The following is a 16,807-nucleotide window of genomic DNA, read 5'->3' on the forward strand; positions in this document are numbered from 1 at the left end:
GGAATGTGGCAAAGATTGCAGGACTTGTATGCCCAGCAAAGTGCCTCAAGCAAAGTGTATTGGTTGAAGAAACTCATAGGTCTTCAAATGAAGGAAGGGGCGTCTATGACAGCCCATCTAAATGAGTTTAATGGTGTTGTCAGCCAGGTAATCAATCAAAAGTTGGCAATGGACGATGAGTTCAAAGCCACCTTTCTCTTATGCACTTTGCCAGAGAGTTGGGACACATTCAGGACAGCCACTAGCAATTCAAATGCTATGCTGTCATATGCAGATGTTGAGGGTGCTCTTCTTCAAGAGGAGATGAACAGGAAGAACAACTCTGTTGGAAAGTCCAATGCAATGAATGCACGTGGGAGATCCCAGCAAAGGTGAAAAGGTTTACAACTGAATTATTTTCAAGTACAAAATGTTACTGAAAAGGTGATCTATGATCTCAGACCTAACGCTATGCTACTGTTAGATGCTAGTACTCAGCCCAACGCCTTGCTGCGGATCTGTTTCTAGCAACTCCAATCAGCTCCCCAGTTATTGCTCTTGATTGTGTGCTCTATTATTCTTTCATTAGTTTAGAGGTCAATATATCTCTTTAGACCTCTACTTCAGATAGGAAAGCCTGTATAACACAGCAGAGAAGTATATGCCGCCTTTAGTTGTAGAGTTCTTGCGCAGTACGTTGTCAGGTTTGGGAAAGAGTAGATCTCAGCACGTGCATCTTCTGGATGCAGTAGGCAGAACTGAACAAGGGACCATTGGCAAGCAGGGGCCAGAACAGCAAGGAAGAGCAGAACCAACAGTAAAATGGGCAGCAGGCAGTATGGATAGTAGGAGGCCAGCAGGATGCCAACAATGGCCCTGATATGGTAAGCCTCTAGGCTCTTTGCAGGGTGAGGCTGACCACAATAAGCTTACCTAGGTAGCCTTTTCACTAGTATTAAGCATGAAATATTAAGAATCAAATGCTAATATAATGTTTTTTTTTTGGAATTTCAGAACCAATATGAAGAAGTTGTGGAGCAAAGTACAAAATCTTTGGAACTCCACCCAACTTATGTCAAAGCGTTTATGAGGAGAGCTCAAGGTCACGAGAAGTTGGATCATCTTGACGAGGCTTTAGCAGGTGCAACATATTTTCTTTGCATGCTGTGGTTTTTCATTGTGCTCCATTTATCCATGCAACCATCCGTCCTAGTCCCATTCGTCCATCCATTTATCCATCCATCCCCCAATTTGCACTATTTGCATACATCCATCTATCCATCCCATTTCCATTCATACATCTTTCTATACATCCGTCCATCCCCGGTTTGCACTATTCAACCTGCCTAGTTCTTTTTTATTTTGGCTTCTATACATCCCGATCGGTGAGCTAGGGCTGCCTGCTTGCACCATTCCTCTTGCTTTTCGAAGCTACGGGTATGAGTTCCTTTCTTTGAGCGCATGATACAAGCCTCCAAGGGTTGCGCTTGCGTGTTCGCACTATGGAGGAATTGTTGGATGCTTAGTTTGCAGATGCATTGCCGCCTACCTCATCGGTCGGAAGGGAACCTCTGTTGCTGCAAGAGTTCTGCCTAGCTTCAGGGGCGAGGATCAACTAGCACAAGTCGTGTGGCTTCTAGGTTAGTAACACTCCCAACCCAACTTGGCACCTAGTTGACAAGTTCAAATGGATCCCTCACGGCACGACATTGTGATATCTAGGATGCTAGGTGGGTATAAATATTTTTTGCAGAGTAGTAGATAGCCCCGCTCCTCCTGAGCATTCGGAGGAAGCTTTTATATTGGAGATCTGCCCGTTTATCACTTGCAGGGCGAGTGGTGGTATCAAACCAGGTTCTTCGAGCTACCATGTGGTACATCACTTCATGCTAGGCCTGCCATCGTTCTTGCATTCGGTAGGTGCAGCGTTTGATTCGGAACTTTCTTTGGTTAGGAGGAGATGGTCGCTTAGCTCGGGCGAAGGTGGCCTAGCGCGTATTGATTCAGCCTCGGGCTCAAGGAGGCTTGATAGATCCCACGACCCAGAGCAAGGCCCTGTTGGGCAAGTTGATCGTGTGAGGTCTGTAGCCCAGGGAGGAGCCCTAGAAGGATTTCTTGATCAGCAGCGTTTCCTCGCGCCTTCCTATAAACAGAGGCCCCTTGACACCGGGGATTCAATAGATCTTCTCATAGGCTCCCCTCTTTGATATGAGCACACTCTTTGAGAACCGGTTTACAGTGAGCCTCTCCACACTTGGCAGGTTCTCCGCCCCACCCTTATCCAAGTTCCTCCCAGCTGCGAGGAGGAGAGAGAGAGAGAGGAAGCCCTTGGCCTGGAACACATGATTGGCGCCCGATCTCACGTCTCTTGGGACCAGCTCTGTGGGGGGGCAGCCTAGACTCTAGGCACCTGCAGACCGTTGGGTCCCGGAGTTGACACAGCAAGATCGTCTGGGCACCTTCAGAGGAGCCTCCACTATGATCCGCAAAATCAACTCTACCATTCCACCGGATTGGCTTGTTCCTACCCCCGACATCCCATGGATGGCCTCTTTCACCCGCACCGGAGTTCCCGTAGTGGTTTTTGGTTATTCACATGGCCGAATCATCAGCACTCATGAGGGCGGCCTCCTAAAATAGTTACAGTGGCAGATCGGTGATACCCTCCCCTCCCGTCCTCAGTAGATTTGCATGGTAGGCCGCAAGGGGAGGAAATGGACCACAGATCCCCCCCCCCCCCCCCCCCCCCCCCCCTTTTGACGTTAGAGGCATCACATCTTGGCACTTATGACTTTGGGAGAGTAGCCCTTAGGCTCACATACAGTGGGATCTTGGAGAGTGGCAGTTGAGAGACCCATTGATTCAGAATCCTGAGGAGGCCATTCCATTCTTTGATTACTCCGACCGGCTCGGCGATTGGATCCTCCTCGTGACCACAAACGGCACCCCGGCAACACAGCAACATTGGCAGGCCCAGAGTCACAGCTACTTTCATCGTGATTTCTCGTGAAGACTCTGGAGCAGCTTCCGCCCCCGGAAGATCTGTGGGCACGTGGCTGGCGATCACTGGCAGACCATTGTTGCAGCCCTGAGGAGAGGTAGACATTGCATGTGAGGCTGCCCCTAGGCACAACAGGTATATGGCAATGCATCCTCCGCCTATTCCCCTCTGATTTGAGCACCACCCCCATAGTCACATGGGGAGCGGTAGCTTGGGTTGCAAAGGCAGGTGAGGCTTGGCTTTATGAGGATGACGGACAAGGCCTCACGTTGAGTCTCACTCACATGCGCATCTATGTGACGATGGCAGTGTTAGTTCCGATACGGCCTTGGACTCCAGAGTCACACACTAGCTTGCAACAGGAAATCATCAATAGCATAGCAGCTTGGCACATCTGGCAAGCCTGATGCAACGAGAAGGCCATCGACGACCTGATCCCCCTCCCCTGAGGTCATCCGTTCCATTTGGGTGGATCTCATACACACCCTCTGGGACCGTTTGGAGCACTTGACGGATGATTCGGAAAGCATGCAGCAACGGCGTGAGACTTTCTTCCGTACTTGGACCACTGGACCCTTCCTATCCAAGGAAAACGGTGGAGTTTCTTGGCACTACAAGCCTCCCTCCAATAGAGTGGCTAGCCGAGAAGGGAACCCCCCCTTCGTTATCTCATGTGTATATTTGGACTGCTTTTTAGCAATGTTCTATTCGATTGTATGGCTGGTTTTTCTCTGCAACTAAATTTTTTTTAAAAGACAAAAAAGAGGAGAGCTTCTCGGTAGTCCACCAATGCGCAGCTGACCCTTTAGAAACATACTTGCATGGTGGATCTAAGGCTTCTCTATGAAGTCTTCACCACTAAAGGCAATATCTAATTGTGCAATAAAAGCCAATGCCTTGCTTGCATCATACTCACCATGATATGTTTCAAATTTGTCTGACTTGTCATCGGCCTTGAATTCCTTTTGCTTTTTGGCATGATGCTCCTCCCCTTGGTGTTTCCCTTTCCAATGGGGCAACCCTTGCAACATTGGGCTAATCAAGTATGTGAGACTGGGCTTCTCCTGTGAGATCCCTACTAGGCTGGTGTGAAGCTGGAAACACCCCTTGCCTTGGGCTTGGGCGGAGGGATTTGTTTGACTTTGTTTTCATCTTTGATACTGGGAAATCCGGTGCAAGAGCACCCTCTACATGTATTTGTAAATACTCCTTGTAATAAAGTTTTTTTTATAGGGGGGGGTTGGCCCGTTCCGGACCCATTGTGTTGTTAGCTTCTCCAAATCTTTTATACTCATTAAGTGAGTGTGGTTGTAATTGGTGAAGCTATATGTACTTAGTGTCTTTAATGTGTCACCATTTGGCTCCCTGAACAACAAGGTATTTAGGAACGTGCATGTTATATACTCATGGTAGTCAACCCACGAGACTATATAACTATCAAATCCATTATGCATAGTATGGACTAGATACTACGACATCCCCACTAACGTCATTAGTGCCCAATAGTGGGTGTAGAACTCTGTATCAAGATATGCTCTTACACACGCACTCCACACATACACATAAAAGCATATATTCACACAAAGCCCTTCGTATTGAGTTTCTGTCAAACCTCCAAAGATGCAGGGCAGACTCAGCCATAATGAAGCCTAGTACTAAGGGAAGTAGCAAATAGAAAGAGTTAGTACAGCAAGTAAGTAGTTGATAGGGAAAATGCACCGCTAAAGATAGAAAGAATAAGCACAATATCAACTGGCTGCAACTCGGACGAAAACCTCACAATGTGAAATCTGCATGTCCGTTAATATGGCTGAATTATATACCTAGATGCATCTAGGAACATGCTCAAATTCACCTTTTAGGAACGTGCATGTTATATACTCATGGTAGTCAACCCACAAGACTATATAACTATCAACTCCATTATGCATAGTATGGACTAGATACTACGACATGCCCGCTAATGTCATCACTGCCCAATAGTGGGTGTAAAACTCTGTATCAAGATATGCTCTCTCTCTCTCTCTCTCTCTCTCTCTCTCTCTCTCACACACACACACACACACACACACACACACACACATAAGAGCATATATTCACACACACACACATAAGAGCATATATTCTCCTCTTATCTCTCTCCTATGCACCCGATGGACTGAAGCAAAAAGGACTCTCTCCTTCTCCTGGAATCAGCCGACTGAAGCAAAAAGGGTCACATCTTTCTTTCCCTCTCTCTCCTGTAGTCTTTGAACTGAAGCGAAATGAGTTCTCTCTCTCTCTCTCTCTCTCTCTCTCTCTCCTATTCCCAGAGGACTGAATCGAAGGGGAATTCTCTCTCTCCCTTATGCCCAGCCGGTGGACTGAAGTGAAGCCTTGGACCATAGTAGCAGGGGAACCCCGTTTCCTCCCATGGGGAACGGTGGAACGCGTCCCCCCATGGCTAGCATGAAGGGAACGATGGAAACGGGGGTCAGGAACGACCAGGTGGCGGAACGGCCCTGGAACGCCAGGGAACGTTAGTGGAACGCGAGATGGAACGGTGGGCTGCTGTTCCCCCACGTGGGAACGATGACGTGGATTTTTTTTTAAAAAAAAAAGAGAAAAGTACTTCCCGACGCCCGTACTGTTGTCGCCTTTCGCCTGTCGCTTTTCGAAAGTTCACGTGTACTGCTGTCCCTGACCTACAGCCTGCCCGACGCCCGCACTGTTGTCGCGACCTGCAGCCTGCCTGTCACCTGTGGCCCTGTACTGCTGTCGCCTGCCTGCGTGCCCGTACTATTCTGTACTAGGCAGTACATCTAGCCGACCTACAACCTGCTGTAGCTGCCAGCCAGTCCTGAGTCGCCCCAGCCTCCAGGCCCCCAGCCCTTGCCGTGTATAGTGTACACTAGTGACTGTACACTACATTCTACTACAGTCTTCAAGTCCACAACAATAGTACACTCAACACTGTGCCTGGTACCATCCTGCAAGCAGCAACAGTGCAACCTGCCTGGGCCTTGTGCAACAGAGTGATCAAGACTCAAGTTCAACAGTTTACATCTTTACAAGGCAAGGCAGCAAGCTTTTCTCTTTCTTCTCTCTCTCTTTCTCTGTTTGAACTTTTAAACAATAGATAGAAAAAGGACTCATTTCTCTGTAATGGTTAACTTTGAAAGTCTATTCAACTTTTTGCCCGAATTTGCAGAAATCATGGCTTACTCGGGTTCAAAGCGATCGGCTTCGAATGCTACTTGGTGGGACAAGATTGAAAGGCTAGAAAGGTATTCATCTAAGGGAGGTGCAACACGATGGAAATGCAAGCAATGCAACAAAGAGAAGTCAAGAGGAGCAAACCGTGTGAGAGCACATCTATGCCATGTAAACAATGAAAAAGCACAAGTGAACAAATGCCCAGGGACAACACTTGAAATGCATAGAGAGCTTTTGGCAAAGTACCCAAGTGAAGAGGAGAAAGCATGTGCATGAAAGAAACCGGCAATTGATGCATCTTACTTCAGTAGACATGGGGAAGATGTACACTTGGGAGATGGACAACAGTATGGAGGACTTGGGAGCTTTGCATTTTCCCAAGATTCGTAGTCTATGGGTGCAAGCTCCGGCAAGCAGCAAACCTTGGGAGCAACTTGGGATCCCCGCAAGAAAGAGAGGGTAGATGCAGCTGTTGCAAGGTTCTTTTATCATGATCATGTAGCATTCAATGTTGCCAGGTCTCCATATTTCATTGAAATGGTCCAAGAGATTGCACGGTATGGTCCAACATACAAGCCTCCTTCGTATGAGACACTACGCACCACCTTGTTGCAAAAGGAGAAAGGTGCAATTGAATGTGCTTTAGAGTTTGTGCATGAAAGTTGGGCAAAGAATGGTGTGTCACTTATTGCAGATGGCTGGAGTGACACTTGAAAAAGGTCCATTCATGGCATGGTTGCTTATTCTCGAGGAAGAATGCAATTCATTTCCTCACATGATGCTTCTGGGACTGGAAAAATTGCAGATTAGCTTGTGAAAGAGTGGGCCGAAGGTATTGAGAAAGTTGGACCAGAGAATGTTATTCAGTTCTTAGTTGATGTGGTGAGGCAACAAATAGAGCAGCTGGTCTTAAGCTTGAAGATAGGTATCCGCATATCACATTTAGTCCATGCTTTGCTCATTGTTCGAGCAACTTATTGAAGGATGTTGACAGCTTAACATGGGTTGATCCACACATTCAAAAAGGCAAGGAAATAATAAGCTTCATTCAAAACCATCAATTTATTTTGAATGAATTTTGCAAGAGATCGCCCAAAAAGGATCTCTTGAAGTACTAAGAGATACGCTTTGGTTATAACTTTCTCATGATGAAGAGGTTATCCAAAGTGCACTTGCCTTTGAAGCAGTTGGTTGTATGCAATGAGTGGATGGGATGGGCTCTTTTTCGGTCAAGAGCCGGCATAGAGGTTGCAAGAACCATACAAGACTTCACATTTTGGGATGAAGTCAACACTATCAATGCTATGATGAAGCCGATCATGCGCTTGATGCGGATTGCAGATGGATGGGAGCCATGCATTGGCAAGGTTTATGAGGGGGCTGACCGAATGATCGAGAAAATAGGGGAAATGGGCTTGTCTGATGAGAAATATGCAGAGGTTCGAGAATTATGTGAAGCACGATGGAATGGTTATCATTCTCCTATGCATGCTACTGCGTATGTCTTGGATCCCGAGTTCCAAGGACGCGGACAAGAGGCCGATGATGAGGTGATGGAAGCCCATGTGTGGATAACCCCATGTGTGAAAGGGGGCAAAGGAATTTTAACTTAAAAGGTTTTAAAAACCTTTAAAGTAATTTTTAATGCCATTTATGAAGAAAACGTGGCCCATAAGCTATTTTGGGGCCACGTGTGCTTTTTGGGGAAAAGGAGGGGCTGCCAAGAAAAGGAGGCGCCTATCCCTAGAGGAGAAAACGTGTGCTTTTCTGGGGAGAGGTGGACTGCATGCTGGCTGCGCATGGATGGGCGTGTGCAGGTAGTGTACGGCTGCTGTCTGCAGGTACAGCCCACGTGGCAGGTCTGACTGCTGCAGGTGCAGATTCAGGCGATGCAGGTACAGGTGGCAAACGAAGGTTGGTGAAAGACCAACTTGGATTTTATTGCAGCAAGTTGGGAAGGGTTGGATCGGTTGATGCACAGAGAGATAGGTTTAAGATAGGGGCTGCTTTATGGTGGGAGGATTATGGGGCTCGTACACCACAGCTTCAATCATTGGCAGTAAGGATCTTGTCTCAAGGTGCAAGCTCCTCTCCGATTGAGCAACTATGGAGTGTGTTCGGCCATGTTGCATCCAACAAATTTGGGACAAAACAAGTCAATGACTTGATTTTTGTAAGTGCTAATTTGCGCTTGCTTGGTGATATGGCTTCTCCCAAACCAGAGAAGTTTATATTGCTTGATGAGGAGTCCTTGGATGATGAGGAGACACATGGACTTGCAGATCCTGGTCAAGATGGGGTTGAAGATTTGGATGCTGCAGATGTTGGTCTGGATGATATGGCTTTCTTGGATGACATAGATGATAGTCTCCTTGATGGCATCACTGGCAGTAGCCATGCATGATATCTCCTTACAATTTGCATGTCACCTTGAGGCTTGGACTTTGGACTTGGATTGTTTCTTTTATCTAGGCCGTGGGCCACATTTTGTGCTTTTTGTCACTTATGTCATGTATGATGTGGGCTAATTTATTTTGACTTGCGAGATCTGTTCAGTGGTAGTATCTAGCCATGCAAATTGTGGTGCACTAGACTTTAGTGTGTCTCTGATTTGGTTATATAAATGAGGATTGTATGTTAAGATTTATTGTCATTTCTAGGAATTATCTAGGTCGTTTCCCCTCGTTCCCGTCCCCCCTCGTTCCCGTTCTCCCTTTTTCCCGTTCCCGTTCCCCTAGTAGTGCTTTCGTGCCGTTCCCGTTCCCGTTCCATTGCTACTATGCCTTGGATTCTCTCTCTTATCTTCCATCAACCGGTGGACTGAAGGAAGGTCTGGCTGCACCTTAGAGGAAACTGGCTGCACACAAAGCACTCATCTCTCTTCCTTAGCACAGGGCTGGATTCAATATGGTACTGTAGGTTGATATCTCCATCCACCCTATCACTATAGCAAGGCTGCATACAGGGAGATACAACAGGCCAACATCTTCAACTCCTTTCTCACACAAAGGGTTTGCATACAGGGAAGAGTGGCCATTTGTTAATAACATCTTCTCACACACACAAGTTGTTGGTGAGCCTCTTTGTAATAAAGGTGAGGGACCCGCCGAAGCTCTTCCTCGAGTTCTTTTCTTGATTCAAGTAATTTGAAGAAGTATCAAAGAGATGGTATGTGCACTGAAAATGATGTTTCAACAAATGTTTTCAATTGGGATTGAGGACCAAGTGACCGAGGCTCTGTAGGAGCATCTAGTTTAGTGTGAGACTGGGAGTGCTTGTGAGATCCACATAGTAGACTATGTGAGACTGGGCTTCTCATGGAGATCCGCACTAGGCTGGTGTGATGTTTGAAACACCCCTTGCCTTGGGCTTGGGTGGAGGGATTTGTTTTACTTTGTTGTCATCTTTGATACTTGGAAATCCGGTGTAAGAGCACCCTATACATGTATCTATAAATACTCCCTATAATATAGTTTTTTTTTTTTTGGGAGGGGGGGGGGGGGGGGGGGGGGGGCGGTCCGTTCCAGACCCATTGTGTTGTCAGCTTCTCCAAATCTTTTATACTCATTAAGTGAGTGTGGGTGAGTGTGGCTGTAACTGGTGAATCTATATGTACTTAGTGTCTTTAATGTGAAATTTAATATTCTTAGAAATTTTGATTGTACTACCCACTTCGGTTTCATGCACCCCTTCGACGGGAAGGCATCGGAAGAAGCTGTAGTCAACTGGCTGCCCTAGCACCCTGGGGGGCAACTTTGGAGAGAGAGCCTGCACCGGAGAGGTAGCGATGGTCATCTCTATTGGCTCTGTGAAAAGATGGATCAAATAGGGGACTGAGCTAGCTAGTTGCGTCCGCTGTCCAGGTCTGGTGTAGCCGGAGTGCTTTGATGGCGGAAGGGGGTTAGGGGGGGGGGGGGTTCCAACACAATCAGAGTAGAGGGAGTTGCACGGGGGAGAGTCGGAGCAAAGGGTGGGGGTGGGGGGGGGGACCTATGAGGTCAGGCCCGTCGAAGGCTTCGAATGGTTAAAGAGCCTCGCAGGGAATCTGAAAGCTTGGAGAGGGGTCTTGACGAGGTAACGGTCTCCATTTTTTTTATTTTTTATTTTTTAGGGGGGAGAGGGGGGGAGGGGGGGATCACCATCGGGGGCTGCTAAAGCCGTGTTGCCACCTTGCAAAGAAGACCTAGGCCATATGCATTGCGGGACGGGCTCGATTGCATGACACAGTTTGAAGCTATAGGCGAATCGAACTCAACCTGGTAATAGCCACGCTGTAAGGGATGAATATCGGTGATCTTTCTAGGTGCGTCAAGAAGGCTTGCCTATAACAGATCCCTGCGCCGTGCGGCTACCCACAATCTTACATACCAAGGTGGAGGCCTTCAAAGATGCGACTGTCGAAGTGAGGAGCTGGAGGTCAACACCAACTTCTTTCGGATCCAGGAGGGGGAGGACACCCATACAGTGTACCCTGTGGACCCACCTTGGGTTGTTGCAGACCCACCTTGCCCGAGAGGAGTTACCTCGGACTGGGCCTCTATATTCCAGTGTGCTTGGCGCCCCCGGCCCCCTAGATGTTGGCTCCAATCCCCTCATCATTTCTAGATCTAGAACATGCTCCATCGCCATTGAGCTACCTTTCCACGTGATGTAGACGAGGGAGACCTCTCAGCCATACTCATTATCCCCATGCCTGATATTTTGCAGAGTGGTATACCATCTATTGGGGGCTGATGCTCCTCTCATGTTTCATGTTCCTTGTATTCCATGATGAGATCTCCATGGACAGTTTTGTATCACTCCAATGAGATAGTTTTGATTTGTTCTATTTTATTTTCCATTCTATGATGAGATATGCCATGGACATTATTGTATTAGTTTGGTCTCCTAGGCTCATTGGGTCTTTAGTAGACGCTTGATATATCTTTCTTTCATTTTATACCCCCAGTATGGTACAGGATGGAGCTAGCTAGTTTGCATATCATGATTGTATACCCCATGCATATAGCTTTGCATTCTCCTAGTAGTAGAGCTCCACCCCCTCCCCCACTCATTGTACTTAATGCACACCCAGATTCAGCTTTTTAGTTCAGTACTTTTTCATTTTGTTGGGATGACAGAGGATACCCCACACAGGTACACTGATTTGTCTCATAGGCTGAGTTCGGTCTTTTGGAAGACGTTAATAAAATCTTTCTTTCTTTCTTTCTCTCTCTCTCATTGAGCCTCTAGCAGTAGTGCTCCATCCATCACAACCCCCCACTAGCTCAGTACTTTCATAGTTTATTTCATGTTCATTTTGTCCTTTTTTTTTCTGGACATCCAGAAGACATTGACAGTTGTACATTGATTTGTCTCATAGGTCGAGTTCGGCCTCTAGTAGATGTTAATACAGCTCTCTCTCTCTCTCTCTTTTAGACTAATTTTCTTGATTTAAGTCATAACATGCTAAGTTTCTTGTTTTAGTAGTTACCCTTATCAGTTGAACTTTAAATTTTCAGAATTTTGTATTTTTTTAAATTTATGTCCTCCTATTCTTTGCAAATATTTTTCTAGTGTTTCTTGCTTGTGTTTGTTTGTTTATTACTTAAATAATAAGTGCAGTTATTCTCTGTTTGTGAAGGTTGGATATATTTCAATCTTATGAAAGTTTATCTTTTCTATTTTGGCATTTGCTGTTGGTTGAAGTCTTAAAATAGTATCGACCCCACTAAGATACCCTTTTCTTTAAAAAAATTAATTGTTGGTTTACTTTGCTACTGACTTTTGTGTGTATTTGTTACTATCCCCTTTTTTGCAGATTATAATAAGGTGTTGGAGTTGAATCCAGGAAACCAGCAAGCTAGGGAGAGTGCCAGGCGGCTTGAACCCATTGTTGCAGAAAGACGAGAAAAGCTCAAAGAGGAGATGATAGGTATGCTTGCATGACATAGGAAATGAGTATTTGGTTGGAACTGGTGTGATGGAAATGGCTCCGTTCCATACATGTAATGTAGTGCTAGTCTTCTACATCTCTTTCGCTACTATGCATGTGGTGTGTTGCATGCCTTGTATTCATATATGCAAATGCACGTGTGTGCACATGTATGCACTCGTATTCTATTAATTAAAATAAAGAATTAAAAAAACATATCTATGTATACGTGTATGTACCTTTTCAAGTTTCACGTATTTACCCTCCTCCTTTCTCCCCCACTTCTCACTTTATAAACCTGGTCCTTCCTTTGGGAACAGACCATGATGTTGACTTCTGACCGAAGCATTTGTTTTTTATCTCTCTCTAATGAATACGCAAAAAATATGTGTAATTGCAATCTATGGCAACAGGAGCCATGAATGCTCATGATCGAGGTCTCTGCCTTCTAGCTACGTGCTTCAGTTGTTTGCAGGTCACTTGGCAGGCCAGTGCTATGGGGTCGATTGCTTTGCGTAAAGTTTTTGGGCAAGTGCCACTTTCCCTTGAACTCCAACCTGGGCATAGCCTGTTCTGCAGCATAGACTCTACTCTGATACTCTCTGAGCATAGAGACTTGCTCCATACAGAACTTCCCCAAAGACACAATGGTTTCTCCCACATTCTCTGCAGACACAACCCATGACTGCTCTGAACCAGACTTGGCTCCCAAAGAAGACACTTTCGAAGAGATTCTGTCCATCTTGAATAAGCCATGAGTCTTACTTGCTGCTGCTCCCTGTTCCCTTTCTAGCAATTGCATCCTTTTCCCTAACTTAAGGTTAGAAAGAGTCAGAGCTTGCCCCAACGCAGAGACCTTTGTCCCTAAAAATGGCTCATCCTCCTCATCCATTCCTAATTGCAATACAGCAGTTGTAGCCTCCTCCATAGTGTAACCTGATTCCAAAAGAAGTCCCACTGTTTTCCTCTCCTCCTCGGTCAACTGTCTGTCCCCATACTTCCTCTTCAGAGTCAAAGCAGTTGTATGTTGAAGAGGGTTGAAGTCTAAAGGCTTTGCAGGGATAGCTGTCTGACAAGAATCATAGTCAAATAAAGCCTTAAGGAAAGGCCCAAGCTTACTCTTGGTCACAGCCCTTCTCTTATCCTTCTCTGCCACTTCAATCATAATCCTCTGATGCACCACAGTGGCCCAATCCACATCAGGCCCTGCCTCTGCTGCAGCCAAAGGAGTGTAGGACTCTTTTGACATATAATCAATCTTCTCGAGCAGGAGCAGACGCTCCATAAACCATCTCAACTGCTGCTTCCTGACTGGCTCCACTGCCTTCAACTGGAAGTAATGCCTAGACCCCACAGGGCTTCCAAATTCCTTCTGCATGTCTTCATCAGAAACAATACTCAAGGCTTCCATATCTGAGTGAAAAGGTAGATTAAATACCTGCGAAATCAGAGCTGGGGTTATCTTCGTTCCTCCCTTCAACACACCTTCTGTCTTCCTTAACAATGCCAACTGTGTGGGAGCATAAATATTATCCTGCCACTCTGCCCACTCCAGTTGTGCATATTCCATCAACCCGATTGCCTTCAGCCATTTAACATTTGCATTGTTCTCCAAATCCATACTGTACTTGAAGGGTGAGAAATTCTCCATCAGGCTACCCACAGCTAGAGAAATATCCTTTGTCGAAGCCTCCTCCTGTTGCTCAAACCCTTCAGAATCCGAGCTCAGAGTTTGTTCCACCTCTTTAATTGGTACCGAGTGTTCTCGCAATGACCTCCTGCCTATTGTGCTCTCCCCTTTTGGTTGGCTTTGCTGCACTATCTGCTTGCCCTTCACCATAGCTAACCTCTGCCTAATGGTATTCAGAGCTACGAGGTCTGTCCTGTTGGTTGAATCACGGCGCATATGGGTAGGCTCCAAACACACGCCACACCTCGGCTGAGCAGGAGGAAGGTGAGGAGAGCAGAAAGAAGGGGAATGGGGCACACAGCAGGAAGGTGGTGGTTTGAGAAACGCACACCTCTGAAACGCAGACGTCTCCCTGCGAATTCTGCTCTCTCTTTCACTTCTTGATCGTACGGGGTGAGATCGTGCCTGCTGTCCCTTCGACGTTGAAGCTTTATACCCCTTACCATGCATAGCGTCGGCCATGACTGCAAATAATGTCGGGCAATCGGCCAAATCCCCTTGATTGACAGCCGACCCATGCGACATATTCCTCCAACCGTTTAAATTCAAATAACTAAGTGGATTTTCATACAAAAGCTCTATATTTCCACCGCTCTCTGATCTTTTAACTTGCTCTCATCTGACAATGTGCTCTGAACCACAGGGGGAGTCCCTACAAATGGCTTAAGTCGAAACCCATTTACCCCCTTTGGTACTAATGTCCCAAATATGTCTGAAAGCATAAAGGTACCCTGGCCCAAATCCTTTTCAATTTTGTAGGGCCCAATGTACCTAAGTTTCAGCTTTCCTGGGTGGGGTCCTAGCTTGGAATTGTACAGCATAACCCAATCTCCCACTTTTAAAACCTTAAACTTGATGTTGCTATTTACCCAAGCTTGCCTTCTATTTTGAATAACCTTTGAAACATAAGCACTCATTGCCCTGTCCTCCTCTAATTGGTTCAGATGGTGCTGTCTGTAAATCAGAGATTCTCTGAGTGGTAGTCTTTGGTCAGCAGCAACTCTCAAACTAGGCACTACAAACTCCATAGGTACTACTGCTTCTAACCCATAAACAAGCCTGAAAGGAGTCATCCCAATTGTTACCTTAAAGGCTGTCCTAAAAGACCATAGGGCTGAATCCAATTTCATATCCCAGTCAGATTTATAGTCCTGAACAATCTTCTTGATGATTTTAACCAAGATTTTGTTTGAACTCTCAGCTTGACCATTTGCGTGAGGGTGATAAGGAGTGGACTTTTTATGCAAAATCATGTGGGTTTGAGTGAGCTCTTTGATAACCTCATTCAGAAAATGTGTTCCCTGATCACTTACAAGCTCAATGGGACACCCAAATCTTGTCATGATGTTGCTGTACAAAAACTTGGCTACACTAGCTGCTTTGTTATCTCTTAGAGCTACTGCCTCCACCCATTTTGTGCAGTAGTCTGTGGCCACCAAAATGTAGCTTTTCCCCCTTCTGCTCTTTGGCTTGATTGGACCCACAAAGTCCAATCCCCATTTTTGAAATGGGTCAAAGGGTAATACAAGGTGATCTGACATCCTATCCTTAGAATTACAATCCTGACTGTAATATCTTCTTGCCTGTAATCTCCCCTGAAAAATGGTCTCCAGACAACCCTGCATGTGCTTCTTGTAGTATTGCTGTTTGCTCAAAATCAAGAACAAACCTTCCGATTATCTGATCTATACCCTTCCTATACAATGCTCCAGCAATGACTAGGAATGGCTTGCTCTTCAACACAAATTTTCTTTTCTGGTCCACACTCATCTCCTCTCGCAACAACCCATCTGTTAAAAACAAAAGCATTTGATCATAAAAGGAGTCAGAGCTCCAGCTCTGAATTGCCAACGAGTCAGAGTCAGGTAATTGATCATTAACCCCTGCAACATCTTCCCCATTTTCAAGCCTACTCAAATAATTAGCCACAACATGCTGATTTCCTGGAGTGTGTACAATGACAAAATCAAAATCTTGCAATAACAATATCCATCTTGCTAACCTTCCTGTCAACTGAGGTTTCTTCACAAGGAACAACAATGCTTGATGATCAACATGGAAAAAGACTTTATTAGCCAACAAATAATGCTTGAATTTTTGTAAAGCAAAAACCATGCCCAAAGCTTCCCTCTCTGTTACTGAATAGTTCTTCTCAGCTGAGGTTAGCATCCTACTAGCATAATAGACAGGTGTGAACCAATTGATCTTTGCTTGCATAAGAACAGCTCCTACTGCAATGTCTGAAGCATCCACAAAAACATGGAATGGCAAAGACCAAGCAGGTGGCTGCAAAATTGGAGCTACCACCATCTTCTTCAAAATCTGAAATGCCTTCTCCTGGGCCTCTGACCACCTAAAATCTATTCCCTTCTTGGTCAAATGTGACAAAGGTGCACATACATCTGACAAATATCTCAACAAATGCCTACTCTGCCACTTGATTTGGCCCACAAACCTAGAAAGTATATGGCCTAACAAAACTCCTCCTTTGACTGCAATTGCACATTTGTATGGGTTCAATGACAAGCTATATTTCCTGCATCTCTCAAAGCATTTTCTCAAGTGATCCAAGCGCATCTCCTTTGATCCAAACACACTAAAATCATCCATGAACACCCTCATAAAAGTAGATAAATAGGGTTCAAACACTTTATTTGCCACATCTGAAAAAGCTGGTGGTCCATTCTTTAATCCAAAACTCATCACTGTGTACACAAATGCTCCCCAGTCTGTAATGAAGGCTGTTTTGTACTCATCATCAGGGTGCATCTTAATTTGATTATACCCTGAAAACCCATCCAAAAAGCTATACATTTGATGTCCTGCAAAACAGAATCCAGCATGGTATCTGCAAAAGGCAATGGAAAAGGATCTGTAATGGTGGCTGCATTGAGCTTCCTATAATCCACATAAACTTCGATTTTTCCATTCTTCTTTGGAACAACTACAATTGGTGATAGCCATGTTGCTTCATGCACAGGTTTGATAAACCCCACTTGGAGCAATTTATCAATCTCATCCTTAACTT

General features: G+C 45.6%; 1 protein-coding gene across 1 annotated transcript in view; it reads left to right on the top strand.

The window, feature by feature from the left end:
• Positions 1-16,807, top strand: part of LOC147607459 (uncharacterized) — a 103,282-nt gene that overhangs the window by 39,366 nt on the left and 47,109 nt on the right. Inside the window, exons 3-4 of the mRNA XM_086790852.1 lie at positions 994-1,120; positions 11,976-12,089. Coding sequence (XP_086646978.1) covers positions 994-1,120; positions 11,976-12,089 — 241 coding nt within the window. The remainder of the gene's footprint in view (positions 1-993; positions 1,121-11,975; positions 12,090-16,807) is intronic.

This window comes from Cibotium barometz, chromosome 55, assembly GCF_041138505.1.
Source record: "Cibotium barometz isolate CiBa-2024 chromosome 55, ASM4113850v1, whole genome shotgun sequence".
NCBI classification, from domain to species: Eukaryota; Viridiplantae; Streptophyta; class Polypodiopsida; order Cyatheales; family Cibotiaceae; genus Cibotium; species Cibotium barometz.